At 40.1% G+C, this 20,211-nt stretch overlaps 1 protein-coding gene across 2 annotated transcripts in view; it reads right to left on the bottom strand.

The window, feature by feature from the left end:
• VMP1 (vacuole membrane protein 1) overlaps positions 1-20,211 on the bottom strand; it is a 68,416-nt gene that overhangs the window by 12,855 nt on the left and 35,350 nt on the right. For both annotated transcript variants that reach the window (XM_086475033.1, XM_086475032.1), the window contains exons 9-11: positions 7,111-7,191; positions 3,241-3,357; positions 754-815 (exon numbers count right to left, since the gene is read on the bottom strand). In XM_086475033.1, the coding sequence (XP_086331159.1) occupies positions 754-815; positions 3,241-3,357; positions 7,111-7,191 (260 nt within the window). The remainder of the gene's footprint in view (positions 1-753; positions 816-3,240; positions 3,358-7,110; positions 7,192-20,211) is intronic.

A 20,211-nucleotide genomic window follows, 5' to 3' on the forward strand; every position in this document is an offset into this window, starting at 1 on the left:
ACTGAGGCAACATGCGTTGTTTTAATGGTCTTCGCCACCCCCCGCCCACCTGTTGTTAGCTGGGTTTTTGCTTAGTTTTCTTGTTTTAAACTGAGATTTTCACTTAAAAAAATAAAATAGTAACCAGTTACTAAAGAACTCCGTCTAAAAAAAAAAAAAAAAAGACAAACTTTCTCAAAATCAAACAGTTTACTCATGAAAACTGTCATTTCTCCTATGAAAAACCAAGTGTAATAGAATGGAGATAAAATTCTACACAGCAAATTTCTCATTCTGACAATTTAGGAGAGATTTAACACCCTAAATATATAAGGTAGCTCAAATTATGGAAGATGTTTACTGTCATCTTGGGACGCTGCATAAATCACAACAGTTCTTTCATTTTTTTGTCATAGGATCACACTACAACATTGAAGAAATGATTTTATGGATGAAAAAACATCCATAAAAAGCCGGTCTATTTCCAGCTAGAAGTGCAGCGATCTATAACTGGAAGATCTGTATCACATTTCTGGGTGAAAGTTAACTGTTGGTACTGCATATTCAGGCCATCTGACCTTCAGTGCTATTATGTTCCTTGAAGTACTTGAAGCCTTTGAGGTGAGGAATGAAGTTGCGAGTAAGACCTAAACTATGTGTTGGCCAAAGCTTGCACTCGGAAGCAAAGCACAATTTTCAGCACATCTAATTTGACTCCTCCAGTATTTTTCCACTTAATGAGTAAAGGTATTACTGTGTTAAAGAATTACTCACCCGATTAGGGACACCATCTGCTCCACTATATGTTTGCTGAATGTTATAATAACGAAAAGTTTCTGTAGGAAGGAAAACATCAGTTAGAGAAACTTCTCATCAAAAAGGAAGCAGAGACAATGGGCTACGACAATTTATGTTCCTTTCCAACCAGACAGCTTCTCCAGCACTCACACAGAGTTTTCCCCTCTTTCAAGACCTTTATTTTTCAATACTCTTCAAAAAGAGGCAGGAGAGAAAAAAGCTGTTTACTTTATTATTCTATTTCCTCATAGATTTAATTTCTTGCAATGTTTTTGTAGCCTGTGTTACTAACCATTCGCATCCTCCCCAAACTTAAATTCCCAGAAGCTCAAGGTCACTTTACTCCATCAACAATGTTTTAATGGAAAAACAGTCATCACCGTGCAGAAAAATTCACATCACATGTTAAACAAACATATGTACTTAAAGATCACAGGAGTGAAAAATAAGATATCTTTTAGTCCCCTAGTTCATGTGCTTCTGATAGAAAGATAACAAAAAATACACAGTGAAGAACAAAGTAAGAGCCTTTGGGTATCCATCTGATCAAAAAACTTACGGTTGTCACTGTCTCCAATGCAACAAACTATTTGGAACAGAGTCATTTCAATAAAAGAAACTTCTGCTAACACATAGCTTATTTTGCAGAAAATCCAAATGTCCGTAACTTTGCAAAGTTAAAATTTCATTAAAATAGTCTTTGCTAATTCCACTTCTGTCATATTTGACAGCTTGTTCGTTTGCAAAGAGTGAGCAAGTCTGCGTGTAGATGCCTATCCACACACACAGAGTTCCCACAGTCTCCTTCAATCAACTTAAACATGATCTAACGAGAACTGCATTCACTAGTCTGGAAACGAGGGATGTGACCAGAACGACACTAAATGGTTTTGTGGTCCGGAGGAAGGGGCCAGTGAAAAGCAGCTCCAGGATGGCCACAGCACCAGTCACTCGCTTCCTGTCTAGAGAAAGATTTCATTAAAAGCCTTTTCCATGACTCTTACATTTCCTAAATTCCAACTTGCAGCAAGAACACTACAAAAAAATCAAGGCTGTTGCACAAGAGTGTGCTTGAAAACAAGCACCGCAGAAAAGAGAATTCTAACAGCTAAACCTATTACAAAATAAGAGGATTTACCAACTGTACATGACACCGGGAAATATTTTTTCACTTACATTTGATCTGAGTGTGAAGCACTATAAATTACATAGCAAACATTCTGCTAGCTAAACAAGACAAAATAATAAAAGGAATATTACAGAAATCCTATTTAAGTTTTCTATGCTGCCAGAACAAATTCTAACAGTACACAGATTTAAAAGCAGAAAAATTCAGATAATACAAAAATAAGCGTGGAGAAAAAGTTATTCTCTCACAGTCAATTAAAGGATTTTCAGATCTATTTATTATTTTCTGTTTAAGGACAGGGCAAAGTAAAATAACGATTTACAAAAAGATGGCAAGGAAAAAAAGGTTGAAGATTGAAATCTTCTGTTCAGGGCAAAAGACAGACTTTTAAGCAGCTTGATGAGGGTATTAGACCAGTAATTTTATACCACTAACAGCTCCTGCTAGTTTAATGTAGTGACAGCAGAGATTTCCAAGCCACACAGCTACAGGCACTGCACCAGTCCTACGGAGATGCTAAAAAAGCCAAGCCCCAGCTGAAAACACCGGTTCTGCTCATGCCAAGTAGAGCAACGTAGCTCACGACACAGCACTAACCACACTGGCACCAGTAAAGACTCGCCAAGGCATCAGTACTTCATCTTCCATCGGACAAAATGGTGTCGCATTTTAAAAGCGAGACCCAAAATTTCTGAAAGCAACTGGAGATTCTGATTGCCAAATCCAGAACCTCTGGGTAAGGCTCCGGGTTAGCCAGAGAGGCCAGACACCCTCTGAAGTCAGGCCCTTTCGAAATGACACAGACTGGGGACACCAAAACCAGCTAACCATGCGTGAAAGCTACGGTCAGTATGCCCAGAGACATACCCTCTGACTGCCTTCTGCAGGGCCTGCAAGGAGCGGGGTTTTCTCCCCACACTCAACTGAGATTAAAGGGAGCATTTAAAAGTGCCGCTTAACCGGCAGAGGCCAGTTGCAGCGCTCTTTGAAACGAGCATTTGTTACCAAAAAGGCAAGTTCATTATGAGTACGAAGTCCTTTCCGTCTGGTAAAAACCGTAGGTAAATAACTTGGCTAACCACCAATTTCCTGAGCGGTGGAGGCAGCGAGCTCATTAGTTTGGAGCTATAAATTATTCAGTTGCTGAAGTTTTGAGCACAAGAAGCCCAGCAGATCCGTTCCTGTAAATCCTTTGCGCCAAATTAATTTCCATTACTTCAGGTCAGGAAGGGAGACTCCAGAATTCATTACGGAGTAACACAGTGTAACAGTCAAAAAAAAAAATTAAATAAAAGAGCCTTCACCCGGAGCCCTAAGGGAGGTGTAGTACTTGCCTGGATGTGCATTTTAATTACTGCTTTCCCAATCAAGGTTGCACCAAAGAAGGTCCAGAAGGGAACCAGAAAGTGTCCACATGTTATCCCGGCCAGGTCAAACAGAGGGTTTGGAATCTATGAAGTACAGGGGAAAGAAGTTCATTAACTGCAGCACGCACTTAGATGAACAGGAACACGACAGACCTTGAAACGTTGAAAAATGAACATTTTCTCCTTATTCAACTTGATCCAAAACTCTTGTGTCTTAATACTTACAAAAATGTTAATGTCGCACCACATAACTTAAGTCTCTGGGATTCAGCTAGACAATGTCCCAGACAATTCCATTCTCATGGTCCCTCCCCACCCCTGGATTTTAAAAAAGCCAACAAAAAGTTTTCCATGTGAAATGCGCAGAAACCACAGTAAAGCCATTTTGAGTGATTTATCAAATTTTCTCACTGACAAGCACCTCGCTCTTGGAAGCTGGTGTTCGAAATGATCCGCAGTGATTTCCATCTGAGAAAGTGCATTAAAAACTGGCATTTATAGTCATATATATCCAGTTTAAAAGCACTGATTAGATTTTATTAAGCATATGCATTTCATTTAAAATTAAAAGAATTTTTTTGTTAAACTTTTGGCTTGACAATTGGTATTGTGATACTATGTAAAATATTTTTGAAATTAAACCAAGACAGCATCCAAATTCCAACCTTTCACACTTCGCAGGCAGTGCAAGGGCAGACTGTCTGAGCAGATGCAGAGGGTACACGTAACTCAGAGCAGCACCGCATCGCTGGGCTGACATCCTGCAGTGTTTGTGTTGCTTTGTTACACAGACCAACAGATAAAGAGTGGAGATTACCAAAGACCATAAAAGACAGCAACTTTGCAACTGACTGAATGGAAATGTGAAATCCCTGAGAAAGCTTACGAGGGTCATACTTAGCTGTTATACACCAGCAACTCACGTTTGTGAGCACCCACACCACCACCTGCGTAGGAAGAAATCTGAAACGGTCTCTACTCATGCTCCGAAACAGTCTCTAAACATGCTCCTCTTCAACTAAAATGATTCTTTACCTCTGACAGCTGTCTTAGGCACAGGAGGCTAGTAAATCATTTACTTATACCACAGCCAGATCATTTTGCTCTTCCGAGCCAAGTCTGCTCTAGGCCTCAAGCATGCTCTTTGTCAGTTGGTTTGAGGTTTTTTGGTAAGTTCACAGTACATTTTAATTACTGCATTACTGTCACCGTAAAGGGAGCAACAGATTTTGGGTAGGGGTAACTGTGGATATCATCAATACCTTAAACATACCACAGTAAAAAGTTACTCAACAAGTCCACATTAGGGAATATTAGCAGGCCAGTGAGGTTTTCTCTTTGTTTTTGAAACAAACAAACAAACAAACCAACCCACCCTCACACATGCAGTACCGAGAGCTGCCAAAAAAGCCCACACAGACAGGAGGGCAAATTCTCACAAGTCACAGCAAGGATCTTCCAGGGGTAACTCTTGCTTTGTTCCTTCCCCAGAGCAGCCTTTATGTAGGAAGGAAGCTCCAGACAATAATACGGCTTTCTTATTGCCACTAAACAACATTACATCCAGTTGACTTCACTGGACAACTTGCAAAGTTTTAAATTAAATCTGATTGTGTTTTTATGTAGCATTGAGAAGCCACTGCTTGACAGACAACAACCTGCAGCTAGGACAGTCACTACCACTTTACAAGCAACTTCCTTAACCATAAAAAAGACACCCAACTGAAATATGGTTTAAAATCCAAAATCAAGATCACAATTATAAGGGGGGCAAGCAAAGGAGACACCTTCTAGGGTATGGAGCAGCAGCAACAAGGAAGAGAAGCCCTGACACAAAGCCCTGAAGCTCGGGGGGACACACAAATGCAAGAGCACACGTGGGGGGCTGCCTCCCTCACCTACAGATGCCACACAAACGTACAGCTTTGAATCCCTAAGCTTTTCCAATGCCTCTGCCACACTTAACCTCACCCTTACAAATCCTGAAGTGTACTGGGGTGGATTCATGATCCCTCATCCCTCCCCTAACCCAGGGCAGCCTATATAAGCAAAACGAAGCTGGAGCTCAGAGCACGTTGAAGGACAGCGCAGCAAGTAGGTAAGAAGTTAAGCAAATGTTTAAGTATTACTAAGCAGGAGCTATGCAGAGTTTACATATCACCTCTCATGTTGACCAACTCCTTCCTCATGCTCTCCCCATTTATCCACCTTGTCCAGCCACTCCAGTAACTCATCCCTGCTGCCTACAAGCTGTGGTTCTGACTACACCAGGCAGACAGAACAGCCTGTGCAGTGATGGCTCACAAGATGGTGACTAGAGGAATGACTCAGAGACAGTGAAGGAGCAGTCTTAGACTTTAGTGGATGGAAAGATTTAAAGAACAGCTCGTAACCCACATCTCCACTCTAAACATTAGGACAGCTCAAAAGATTACTAAACAGAAGTTGTATGCCAGCACCTATCATCAGATTAATTCTTCCCAGCTAACTCAGGTTACCTGCATTCGAGCAAACAGCATTGTTAGCTCTACAATTTAGGAAACTAAGAGAGATGCTAGACAAGAGTGGAATTAATGCCTCATCAGCTGAGCAGCTGGCTAATGGCTGTGGTTATCCCAGAAGAAGGGGATTGTAGGGGATCTACGCTTCCCCCCCATCACTGGAATCACATTTCTGTGCATCACATCCTACATTTTGTGTGTGGGATGGAACAGTACGGCACGCCATTGCTACCAGTTTTCATTAAGCTTCCAGAGAGATATTTTAACCTCAAATAGTTCAATATTTTTCTACTCCAAAAGTATTATCCTACTTAAACCACTAAAACAGCATCAGTGGAGGTGCTTTTATCACCTCTTGCTTAGAGGAAAAAAATGCTACAAGTAGTTTGTAGTTCATACAGCCATGACTGAAACCTGCTTCCTCGTTCTGCTCTCGCTGCTGCCTAATGACCCAGAGAGACCTATCTCCTGAGCAGGCTAAGAATTACTATGGATGGACATCCTAGTCAGGATTTATACAGGTAGTTTTCCACTCTCCAATCTGTGTATCTTTGGATTTGAAGATGTCAAGCACTGTAAGCTATAGTACATAAACACCTAAAGAAACTATATGGTTCCAGCAGAACCTATAGGTAATAACACAGCTCTTGCTGTATCTCACCAGCTAATAATCTGGGCTAGGAAGGTCCCAACGGGAGGACTGTCAGCAGCCATACGATCTGATCTGCCAAATATCCACTACCACAGAGCAGTGAGCAGCAGCGTGCACATGCCTCTGTTGGAGAAGACATGGCCTCCACTTCAAAGGCAGGGAGCAACCCTGGCCTGAAACAGAAACACAGAAACTTCTGGAATTTTAAGAACGTCTTAGTTCAGTCTCTTGTAAGTCTGCCTTGCTGTGACAAGCCTTTTGCATCTTTACTGAACTGACCCATTTTTGTGATGTTTCATCACTGCTGAACTACAGAATGAATTGCTTTATCTTTTGAAAAAAGGGATCCCTTGCAGCACCTTTCTTTCCTGGTGGGTTAAAAAGGAAAAACTCATTATCTTCCAAGGAGAACTAGTGACAAGAAGCCCATCGGTGATGTTGAAGGAAAGGACCACAACTGTTAGCTGTGCAGCATTCACTGTGTTTGGTACCAATCTAGGACCGGAGCCTCTCCCTGCTATTGCACTTGCCAGTACCACAACCATCCCATTTCCCTAAGCACCACAGGAAGAGCAGAGAAGGCACAAGGATCCATACAGACTCAAATCAAACCAAGTCACAGCATTAATTTCATTGCAATACATTCAATCTGCAATTTGTGATTATAAACTGCAATGAACTTACCGAAGCGCAGGCCAGAATGCCAAAGAACCCGACCTTCTGCACCAGGTTCTGGACAGCCAGTTTAGCCCGGGAAGCAAAATCCTGCAAATAAGAAAAAAAAGTATTAACGAGGCAAAACCCCCAATGAACACACCCCAAGATGTATGTGATTTCAATATCCTCCATGCTTTGGGGTTTCCTAACTAGCAATGGGGAGAATTAACTTTTTTAAAAAGGCCAGTTTGAAATTCTGGGCTTAGAGAGAAGAGAGAGAAACTCACAACGGGCAGTGTGAAAATCTGACCACCCAGGTGTATCGAGGTCTGTTCCTCAAAACTCTGCAAGTGGCACTAAGTTCACACTGCTATGGACACGGGTTTTCTAGTATTTATCTCCCCATATCTTTGAAATGCCAGTGCTGCTCACACCTTATTCCCTAACAAGCAAAGGAAATTAATTCCTTCCATGTCAGAAAGGTACTTTCTCAAAACACAAAGACAGAATACAATAATCCCATTATGTCCTTGGATATTTTCTCTCAAACCCAGAATCTTAATCAAAATAGCTAATTCCAGGTACTCTCTACAACGGACTTGTAAAGTCATTAAATCCAGAGAGTTGAATCTGAAATACTTCAAGAGCAACAAAGGTGGCAGACCATTTAACATCTGAGCTATTCTTCACAAAGCCATGCTGAGAACATGCTGCCTGCTTTTATTTTGTGGCTGTAACTTTCAAACATACTCAGGGCAAACTCACGAGTCTCAAAGTTTGCCAAATATACAGTAAACATCTTAAAAAGCAAAAATAAAGATTCTCAGAAGGCGTTTATTGGAATGGGAGAAGTGAATTTACATGAGAATAAAATCCTTTTGAAGCAAAACTGTCCAAAAAGCTAAAAACAGAGTCAGTACTTTCTGTTCAGGCTTGGCAACAGTAGTTATAGAAAGCTGAGTGTCTTTGGTTATAGCAAACTTCAAAAAGTAATTATTAATTCTTCTTTTAAAAACCTATAAATAAGCAATAAAAAGCTGATTTTCCAGTAGCAATGCAATAATATTCAGTGATTTACATTTTGTAGAAACTGATCAGATAAATTTCACAAGGAAATTGCTTTAATCAATAATTAATTATATTCTAAATTCCAGGGAATTTAGAATATAATTAATTATTGATTAAAGCCACTACAAGATAATCCAGAAAAACTAAATTGATGCAATTTTAACTTTGTTACAGTTCTGTTGAAACCTTCAATGCCATACACCAATGCACGTAAGTTACAATTACATGACAATGTTCCTGTACATTATTTAAATTCTGGACTATGGAACTGACATAACTTCCTACGCCAGATATTTTTATTTTTTTTTTTTTTTAAATCTCTGATAAGGCCATTTGCTATCTTTTTACACCCCTTTTTCAAGTAGTAACTTTTCTCCATTACAGAGCTTTAAAAATAGTTAAGTTCTCAAATTAAAAAAAAAATCTTATTGAATCAGAATAAGTCTATTTATTACACTTTCTATTTGAAAAACATAATCCAAATTAAAACAAATACTTCAACTTAAAGAAAAATGCCAAATAAATGAGATTTCCTACATCTGGGACATTTTTAACAACAGAAGACAATAAAACCCCTTTAGAATATTCTATAAGGGGTGAATTTGCTGACTTTCACCAGGAGTAACACCTTGTGATCATGAATGTCTTATTCCAAAATGGAATACATGAAATAGTCACTTTTTGTTGAAAACTTGTTCCTGATATTTTTCTATTTGACTTCTAGGATACACACAGTATGCACGAGTGCTCAAAACCTGCTCCCAGTGAGGCTGACACCAAACACTTGAACTTCTGTTGGCAGGAACAAGTCTAGAACACGCTGACGTGACAAGCGAAGTAAATTTTTTCATGTTTTTCTGCTAAAAGAGTGCATTTTGACACAAATTGTTATAAATAACAAAACTCGGTAATTTATCAGTGAGCCAAATCCAAAAATCTTGCAACATCGAGGGCAGCTCCTTCTCAAACTAAAATTCCCTCATTGTTACTTCCAAGTTAGTAAACAAAACCAAACCAAGGTAATACGTGATCACCAGGTCGGGTCAGCACTAACATACACGCTCAGTCCCAGCGAGGATTTAGGACATGAGCTGAAAGGGACGCAGGGGGTGATCACACAGCAAAGGAAATAAAGGGCAGCACACCAAGGAGACAACAGGTATTCTAATTCCTTAACCACATACTAAAGGAGAAAAGGGGGGTTCAGAATTTCTCTACAAATTATTCTAAACTGAAAAAGTGTGCTAAAGTGTAGCAGCAACTCTGTTCTTCCAACAACAGATTTTGAAAAGGTGAACTGAAAAAGCAGTGCCTCACGTAGGAATTTCATAAGATGTCTCCTCCTGTGCTCTACAACAAAGCTGAACGTGACCATGATATTTTCAGTTCCTATTTTGTTCACCATTTCACAATGCTTATGGGGTTAGCACAATATTTTCACTTTTATAAGCCAATAAAGATTTTTTTCACAGCTCAATAAATCTCATTGTAAAGTACTTTTAAAACAGCACAACCCAATTATTCAAATTGGCCCATGATATATTCCAATGGAAGTCGTTTCTATTCTAATTTTAACATATTTACCCCTTATCTTAGACTGCATTGCTAACACAGTGCTGTATTCATTTTCACAAGCTAGAATTGGAAACAAATTCTCTAGCAAGTGACCCATGAACTAATGCTTGCAGCACAGCTGGTTTAATAAAATACATTATTAGAATTACATATAGATGGACTGTATTAACTTAGTGTAAGCATAGTGCACCATTTTTCAATCAAATTTCTTAAAAATAAACAGCTTCGCTCACCCACATATCTAGACTGCTGCAAAATTCAAGGCTGCCTTAAAACTCATTTTTTCCCTCCAGTTAAAAACATACAACTTTTGTTATAAAACCAATGATGAAAGTTTTTTCAAAGTGCAACAAAAGTTTGTGTCCCCCCCCCAAAAAAACCCCAAACCAACACTGGGGCTGTTCTTCCCACCTTATTAATCCATAACTTTTTAAAAAGAAAGTTATTACTCAGATTATTTAAGTTTTTTACATTCATTGTCTGTTACACAGCACTCCATGGAAAGCACAGCTATAGTTCCACAAGCTTTGGTCAAGAACTTCTAATTTGTTTTCCTTTTTCAAACTTTCTAAATAAGCTAAAAGAATAAATTAAGGATTTTTTTTTTCCTATTTTCTATAATCTAATGTAATCGCAGCTACAAATAATTTGCATGGTAATATACACATCAGGTTTGCAACAAAGCTATCTATTTGCAGTCTCTACATTTACTTTAAGGAAAACAATTCAGAAACACTCCTATTTGGTTGCTTCTTTAAATTCCATTTGTCAAAACTTTGCAACATCTGCAATAATAAAAAAAAAACCTTAAAAATTTAATTTCTCAGAGAATACAATCATCAGTTTCACAACTTTTACCTATTTCACAATATAATCTTTCTGTTATAAAGCCTGCACAGGGAACAATCTTTTCTCTACTTCTTTCAGCATTTGAAATAAAAGCAAAACAACTTTCATAACTTACTGCTTTAAAAAATAAAACATGAAAAAGACATAAAAGTTCAGCTACTTACAGGCAAAACATTTTCCCCAAAATTAAAGTATCTAGACTGGACTGGACTCTCAGCTAATATGATTCATTCTCTAGAACATTTCAGGATACTTTAGCTCACTATGTCCCTTTCAAAGATGATTTGTTTTTTGGGTTTGGAAATAGATTTCCTGTGACTGCTACAATATAAGCAAAAGAAGGTCGAATGATTAAACGTTACTTCATTGGGTTAATCATCAGATCTCAAGAACTGGAATGGAAATAAGAGGCATAAAAAGGTCAGTGCTGAAATACTGATTCACAAGTCTCAGCCGGCGGCTCGAGGCAGTTTGCTTCGTATCTGCCTTCGGTAAAGCGGCACATTTTATTGACACCAGCGTTTCATTGCTACATGTTGCAAAAGCAAAAAACCCTCCCAAACCTCCAAACCTAAAGAGAAATGACATGTTCTGCTGCTCAGTAAGATTTACCACAATGTTCCTCCTTTAAATATGCATTATGGTACAGCTTTGAGTATAACTTAATATGGACCATTCATCCCTCTAAGAAGGGAGGAGGAATCACCCTCCTTCTTGAAAGGGTGAACGAACAAGCTTGTCTTAACTACAAGTCCCATCCCTGTTTTATTCTGTTTCCATTCCCAATCTGATCACTATTTCTTCTTTCTCCCTTCATTGTGAAGTTGCACAAGCTCTTCTGTATTTGAGTGAAGAACATCTCATCAGGTTTAGTTAACAAGCTCAAGGAAAGAAAAAAATTTTACTCTTTCCCTCTGTGATGCTGATTTATTATCAGAAAACAGAATGGTCACAATTTATTGCTCACACCGAAATTGTGAAGCCTCTTTTTAATTAATCTCTGAGAACAGAGGTTGTTGATGGATCCATAGCAAGTAACGAGCTGATGTTACCAAGGAGCTCTGAATAACCAGCATTGGATTGAATCCACAGCCCTGACAGAAACAACCTGCAAGAAGCTATTTGCTTGAAAGCCTGCACAGATGGGCCTGTAACAATTATGTAAGATAACAGCTTATTTTCTGACATGAAGTTGTAACCAGTTTGTAGGAGCAAGAAGAAAGCTATGACTCCCTATCACAAACCAACTCTTCCTTGTATGCAGCAGTGATGACAGCTGTCAATCCCTGAAGATATGATCCAGAGTTCAAATTATCTGAGGCTCAGAAAAAAAACAAACTACTTTCCTTTATCACAATTTTCTTCTGCTGTACATACATCAAGCACTTTACAAATATATCTGTAATATTGGTATCTTAGTGGATACAGCGCAAAGAAAAGGCCAGTAAAGAAGGGAAGGAGTATAGGAGACCAAATTCAATGGTAAGTTCACAGCGTGCACATTCTCCACTAGTGACAACAGACAGGGCCTTCATGCAGGATCAGGGGGAAAGTCAGTGATGCGAGTATTAATGCAAACGCTCAAGCAGGATATTAATTAGCTAGCAGATGGTAGGTAGCCTTAAGAAGTACATTTCTGGAAGGCTTGGGAGGGGTTATGCAGGATTTGTTACTCTAATAATAACTATAAAAAATAATAATTAAAAAAAAAGGATCCATGAAAGATCACGAAGACATAAACAGAGATCTGAAGTGAACGTGTTGCACCTTGACGATGCTCTACAAACAGGGAGGACAGTAAAGCTGCTGTAGAGACAGGTGTCCATCCTAGTGCCAGCAGACTCCCCTGATGCCAATGTGTAACTCGCACGTGAGGAAGAAGTGGCCTTTCCTTCAAGATCTGAATATAATTTATATTATTGTGATACTATTTTCTTACCAGAAACAAAGTTTAATTATCCAAATAATAATCTGAAGAGGACATTTTTCCCCCAAAGACTGAAGATGATGTACGAAGCTACCACCTCAGATTAGTAAAATTATAAATTCCTTAACATTGAAAAAGCTGCCTACAAAGACAGTGCTCCTTTTTATGTAAAAATCCGAGTTATGTTAAAAATGAGCTGCACAAGATTTTGTTTCTTCTGGCTTTCTATTACAACACAATGGAATCAAACACAACTTATGGGAGAATGACCATTTGTGGTTAGGCAATGAATTCTAGAATTTGAGAGGACTGGGAAGAATTATTAACTCATTGAAATAACGTATTAACTGCAGCAGAGCAGTTTCACAGAAGTCGGATAGCTACCTACAGACTGAGAGGTTACCACGTACATCCACGCTAAGAAAGCGGGAGATCAGCAATGACGTTTAATGATCAACACAGTAACCTGGAGTTAAGATGAGGAGAACAGAGATCAAGATACAGTCGACAGTCATTGCGTATCACTGCAAATAGTTCATTACTCAGTGACCAAAGAAACCATTTCATACCTCTCCTGCAAGACATCAAAGGCAACAGATCTCATGAGTAAGGTTCCAGTAAGCTGCAAGCAGGAGTATTTTGGTAGTGGTTCATGGCGGTACTGGTCTCCCACTCCGTCAGCTGCAACGACGCTCAGCACCTAAACACATGTGGGAAGGGCTGTAGCCCTGGATCTCTGTTCTAGCAGTCTCAAAAATACTTCCAGCTTAATGCAAACAAGGGGCAAAATAAAAGGGGATATTTCCATCTTGATGCCTGGAGAGAACAGGGTGTGAGAGGTAAGGTTTAAACCTACTTATCACACAGAACTCTGGGAAAGAAAGGCCCTGTCTGGAAACTGGGCTGTCAAAAGACAAAGGTTTTCAAGGACTACTGAAGCAGCTAAGAGAAGGTGGCAGATCTAAGCAAGCAAGCACTGAGGTTTGATAAAAGAAAGGTATTTCCATACGATAGGCATAGGACAGGTTCCAGATTGAGAGGACTGGCTCAAACTCTAAGCTTGGGAAGGAAATAAGCGTCACTTCACAAGAAGTCTGGGTTCTCTGTGACATTAAAATCTGGAAGAGGAACAGGGTAATCGTATGGGAAACTTACAAGAGAACAATACGTCCATGTTGAAAATGGAAACACAGGTTTAGAAAGTACAACGTGAAGACGACTGAACAGCAACGAAACAGGGCCCTTGACTTCACCGGCTTTACCAAAGAACTGGAGAAAGACCAGAGAGTGGTACCTACAAAATCTCATTAAACAGATTATGTCAGAGATCTGAGGACTTAAAGCTAGTAAGATTCCACGCCATTATTCAGAATTATTTGTAGGCAGGGATGAGCATACAGTAAGTACTCACACAAATCCCAAGTCAACAAGAAATTAAATCTACAGGTGAATTCTTCTACTAGTCTTTCTTAGGACAAGAATACTGAATACAGATTGCTGAGGGAAACTCACAGATCTATTTCCACATCTGTTTGTCTTCAAATTCTTGAGGCTGGTTGCCTGTTAAGGGGTGATGCTGCAACCCACAAAGATAATCAGAAAGATGCTCATGTTTGGGACTTTGTAAACTCAGACATATGAGTAACTACAATTAGTTCTTGTGCCAGAAAAATTGAAATTTTTTTCCACAGAAAATACAGTTAAACCTATTGTTCTCACAATTAGATTTTAAAACCTCTGTTAGAAGGGACAGACATAGGAAGCCATGGATAGAACCGTCTGCAGAGCAGAATCCTTTGCAAGTTGTATGGGAGCAGAGTGTAACACAGCGAAGTGTTCATTCCAACTGCAAGCCTTGCTTTCCCTGGTCATTTAATTTTAAGCTGTCTTGGAGTAAAAGGGTGAAACTTCCGAGTAATGGATCTATTATATGGTAAATAAGACCTCCCATGGCAAGAACATTTTATTTCCCTCGCTTCTCCCTCTCACCCAGGTCTTGGGGGAAGAACCAGCAAATGCTTCTTCATAACCAACTCCATCTCAGGGATTTCAGTTTCAAGATTTTAGACTGTTACAACCCAACACTGTGCTCACGTTTGGAAGTGACACACCAAAATGAAAACATATCAGAGAGCTCAGTGAGTTAGCAGGCACCCTCAAACTTAACGCCAGCATTTTCCACAACTAGAACCAAAGCTCTCAGACTTCTACATAGAAAGTCCTTTAGCTTCACACTGCAAGAATAAAGAAATTTTGTGAAGAATAAGGCACAATTAAAGGAAACAGTCTGAAGGAAGAGGAAGGAGCATGTCCTTTCAGTCTTATCAGATCCTACAGAGCAGTAGCCCTTTTAACCACATCCCCTGCCACCTCTACTCCTCAATTCAGGTCTGTGCAGTAGCACAAAGCAACATGTCCCCTTTGACGCTTTGCCATTTTACAGTGGTGCACAAAAGCACGAAACAAAATTTATTATTTTTTTGTTTGCTAAAGAACTATTTTCTATTCACATCTTGTAGGAGATCTGGCAGTGAGCAGATCCTGCAATCTACTTCATGGACGAGAGTTGTCAGTTTGGCACGTCAAGGAAGCAGCAAGGCCATTAGGACAGTCCAGTGTTGGAAGCGATTACCCGGAGAGGCTGCGCAGTCTCCAGTCTTGGAGGATTTCAAGACCAGACTTGACAACGCCCTGAGGAACCTGAGCTGATCTCATAGATGATACTGCTCTGAGGGAAATGTTGGACTAGAAACTGCCTCAGGTCCCTTTCAAGACGAATTTTTCTGCGATTCCATAGTGAGATACTAGCAGCCACCTACAGAGAGGTGAACAAAGTAAAAGAACATCCTATCACTCCGATTCCCACACACCAGCCATTGACCTCTGCAGCCTTTGCTTCTACAGTTGAAAGCATACACTGGCATTGCCTCCACCAGCGTGCCGGCTGCCCAAAACACCATGGCTGCTGTACAGCGAGCGCTCATTTATCACAAAGCTACAACCGCCGTTAGTTATCGTGGCCACAGGTCTGCCCATATAGTATTAGTGGCGTGAGGAGCAATTCCAGAATATTGTCCATTTTTTTAACCCATTACAAACTGTCAAGTCCTATTTTCGGGTGGTTTAAAATCCAGACGTAAGGAAGGGCTCATGAACGAAGCAAGTTATTGCTTTGCTTTAGCCACCATCACCAAGAACAGAAGCAATTTTTGATAACCAAATAGATTGACCTTCTTAATCGCTGACAAATCACAGCCAAAGTCACTAGCCCTGGAAAAATACACCATTCCTCCACAGAGACCTTAAAAATAAGTTAATGAAGAAAACCTATGCACAGAAAAATCACTTGTAGAATAAAAGTGAGCAACTTCTTGCACAGCTGACAAATCCTTCTGCACACACAAGTCTTCCTACTCAGCCTAGCCAGATGTGCAATGCTAAGCATACCTCTCACTTGTTCTCCCTGGGAAGTAGCAGAGGTTCCCAGACAGCTTAGAGAAGTGGTCTGCATACCAGACTCTTGTACAACACAGATATTTAAACAGTGTCTGGAGCAGGAGGAAAAAAAAAAAGTAGCTGTTTTCTTGATTATGATACCGTAATTAATTTCTATCAGTTATTGAAGGTTCTCCCTGAAAAAATGTTTTCGAAGCAGCTTATTTGACCCACTTTTGATCATTTATTGGTCTTTCTCAGAATGCTGGGGAGTGCAATATCAAATATTTAGGATCAAATTGTTCCCTTAGAAACTTGTGTCGAGCATCCCCAACGCACACAGAACAGGGCACGCAAATCCTACAGCAGAGTTCAACCAACTGCTTCTCCTCAACTACAGCGCAAACGCAGCTTGCAAGATTGCCAGTACACTTGGCGACATTCTTTTGGAAAAGGTTCATTTCTGTTGTGAGAGATTTGTTACTGAAAAAATTCCTCTGAGCCAGCACCCTCATACTGAGTGAAAATACTGCACAGTAATCCAGATTTCTTCAGCGGCTTGATAATTTCTGATTTATGTATTTACACACCAAACATTACAATGACATGAGGGCTGCATAAACGAGTTTTAGGGAACAGGCTTCTCACAAAGAGCCGTTCAAAGAAGAATGTGAAAAAGTCATCTCCAGATGACCATTAGCAAACGTAATGTAATGCTCATTGATGTTTTTTCCTTATCTGTAAGCAGGTGTGCAAATGAATAGAACAATGCAGGCACAAGACTGCCCTATTCTCTTGCCACTGTCCAAAGAAATCCAGCAAGGAGGTGGCTTACACATTTGTTACTCATAGCTCCTATTGTCTACCCTCTGCCTATGTTAACTCTTCGCTAGCTTTTTTCTCAGGAAGTCCTCTGCAGCAAGTTCCCATATTTAAAGCCTTCATTGACTCATTCCAAAGGTTATTTCAATTGGGTAATTTTGGAGAACAATTTAATACGAAGCTGTTACTTAGTATATTCACCGCTTGCTGTATTGTCTGTGAAAAAACACACCACACTTTACTATTAGTTCACAGTCAGTTTGCCACCTCTCAAACTACAGCATTCATAGGAAATTCCTAAAGTGAAGCTTCAAGGTTTGATTAGTTTTGAATTTCCATTTAATGATGGGCCGAGATAAAAAGAGGTAAGATACCGCCCCTACATACATTAACAAACTTCAGGAACGCAGTGTGTGAAGACAAGCCTCCTGGTGGCCACCCATCAGGCAGCCTAGACCAAACACCAGCAATCTCTTTCTTGTACAGCACAATTAATAAAGGAAGGAAGCTGATGAGGAAAGGGGGTGACTGGAAGACTGAGCAAGAGAAATTATGAACAGAATTTGATGTTGGGTTTAAACAAGTTATTTCCGGGAAAGCCAAAAAAAAAAAAAAAAAAGAAGAAAGAAGTCAAGGTTTGAGTTACTGTATGTGACACTACCACTTCCATTTTTATGATAACCGCTTTATAAAAACCTGCTTGCGGTCTGCTCTAACTTCTTTTTTCTTGTACCAAATTCCCTTAAAACCTTTTGATTAAGCAAGCCAGCAGCCAGCGAATCTTTTTCAAGCAGAAACTTATCAGATGCTAGCTGTTAGCTTAAACATGGGAGAGACTCACTTTTAATTTGGCCACCTTATTTTACACTGCTAATTAAGTAACATTTCGCTTATTAGTTGAACCTAATCATTCCATTCGAATTAAGTCACAGTGTCGTGTCAGAACACAGTGCCGGGTTCTCCAAGTAACCATGGCTGGGTGTGGTAGCGTACTTTGTTCTGCTTCTGCAAAGAGAAACCCCACATGAAGATGTGGAAAAGCAATCCAGCTCAAGGCAGCTCAAGGCACCGGACCTCTCAAAATGCTGGAAAGATGGGTTTAACATGTGTCCAACTGTCACTATCGCAAAAGTTCATCAGTTTAACTCCTTGCAGACCAGACGCCGACCCTCCGAGCAGGAAGCCGTTTGGTGGAACTCCTGACGCAATGCAAACCGAAGCAGTTGCAGCTCAGTTTAATACAAACCCTCTTGAGTCCACGTTGACAAATTCTTTAACAAGCCCTGTGGTTACAGGGAAGCTGGTTTCAGTCTGAGTCACTCCTGTTCAAACAGTTTACTGGAAATGGAGGGGAGGGGGAATTTTCAGAGAAGTCATGTGATGGCCAGACAAACCACAACCAGTAAAGGTTCAGTGGAGTCAAAAACAGGTCCCAGCAACAACTGACATTCAGTGTGCAGATGGCACTCAATCATTTACAAACGAGTCCTGCTGCATCTCAGCACTTCTATGGATTTAACCCCTTTTTCAGGTTTGTATTCTCTCCCAGGCAAGACACAGATTGGAAAGTAAACAAGCAGCAGTGGCTGATAGTAACATAGGCAACTAGAAAATATTTTTACATGGAAATTTGGCTGCAGCAACACTACACAGAAGCAAAACCCGATGTGTAAATCATTAGTTCTCAAAAACATGCCACTTAATGAATCCAAACACTTACAGTCATTAAGGATTAGATATACAGCAAAGATATTAGTACTTTCTCCTCTTAGCGAGGAGTACCATGATACACTAAGGGCGCACGGATTGCACATTACCACTAAGTACCCCGAGGGAAGCTGGCATTAAAAATGCATTTTCATCAGAAACCTCTGTCACCTTTAAGTGTTTCAGCATGACAGAGAAAAGATGAGAATTTTTAACAATCAGCATCTATGAAACTGGCAAAAGAGAGTCCCTGCACATGTGTGTGTAGACACGGAACTGTACAAAAGTATGCTTGCACCGTGTTATTACCAATGTGCTGCCCCAGCAGTAAGTAGTAGATTCACTTCCCCTAATTGGGAGGTTGGGTGGAACAGCTGCGCTGGAGATACTCCCCATGGCTAAAAGGGGAGCTCTGATAAAAAACTCCTTTGCTCTGGAATTCGACTGGAATAGAATTAACAGCAACCGAGATACCATTTCAAACATCCGTAATTTTTAAATACTGCCTTAAGCATTCACAAATCGGACCGAGTCGCTCTGTTCCTAGAGCATGCTGGGCTCTGCATTGTGTGGAGCTCTGAGAAAAATGAGCCCGGCTTGTAAACCACACTCCTTCTCCAGGGCAAAGTCTCTTGATTTTAAAAAAAGCAGCCACGAGGCAAGAGAAGCTCTGACGCTCCCTTTATGCAACTGGGACTAACTCACTGGCATGCACACACAGAAAGGAGAAGTGAGTGTTCCTTTAAAGTGAGCTGCTTTTGCTGAAGTATGCTAATGGCAGACTTACAGATCCTCCACAGGCTAATGAGCTTGCTCAAAACCTAGCTCAAGGAGACAGGTCACTTAGATCTGAGATTTATGACAGAAAATCCATCAAGAGACTGTTTAAGGTAAATAGTACTTTACTCTGTGTAACTTTGGGGCACTAAAGCTTTACGCTGTTTAATCCTGTTAGGTTCCTTTTTTTGTTGTTTTTTAAAGTGCCAATCTAGCAAGCACATTCCCCCTCACAGATCCTTCAGGCTGGATGTTATATTCATGGTCTGTTCTCACCATACAAGATCCTCATCTGTTTCTCAAAATTACCATTGTTTTTGAGAAACAGCAGTGATGAGCTTTCTAAACAACACACACGCACACAAAAACGTCAAGCCATTTGGCTTTGCCTTGTAGGCATAGAGCAGCTCAGCAGAAGTAGAGGGGGAGGCTATTCTTCAAAATTTAACGCACCCATTTTCATGCCTTTCAAAAAGGCAGGATGAAGCGAGACCTTTACACTGAAAGGCGGCTCCTGTCATTTGACGTCAAACGTTTGTAGTAGTCTCCGTGGCATAAGACACTCGTCACATCCCCTGTGTTTTCTTAAGCATAAGGCTTCGACTTGGGAGAGTGGGAGAAGCTCAACTAGGTAATAAAAATTGTTATTGAGCAGTTTAAAAATAGACATCACAACTACTCATGAATAGCAATTATGGAACAAAGAGTGATAAGCTCTGCTGAAGACTGGGATTTACTCAAGGTCATCGCAAAAGGCAGGCCTGTCTCCCACAGACACCTAGCAAAAACATGATCGAAGCCAAAAGGAAAAAAGGAAGTCATATTAGCAAATGGAAAAAACTGAACTGTCAGTTTTATGAGCGCAAGACAATTTAATCGGATTGTCAAAGCCTCACGTTAAAAGCGTTTTACAGAAAACAAATCACAAGTGGAGCTTAAAAAACTTTTTTTTTTTCCTGGCCATCCAT

This window comes from Leptosomus discolor, chromosome 18 (assembly GCF_034619465.1).
Source record: "Leptosomus discolor isolate bLepDis1 chromosome 18, bLepDis1.hap2, whole genome shotgun sequence".
NCBI classification, from domain to species: Eukaryota; Metazoa; Chordata; class Aves; order Leptosomiformes; family Leptosomidae; genus Leptosomus; species Leptosomus discolor.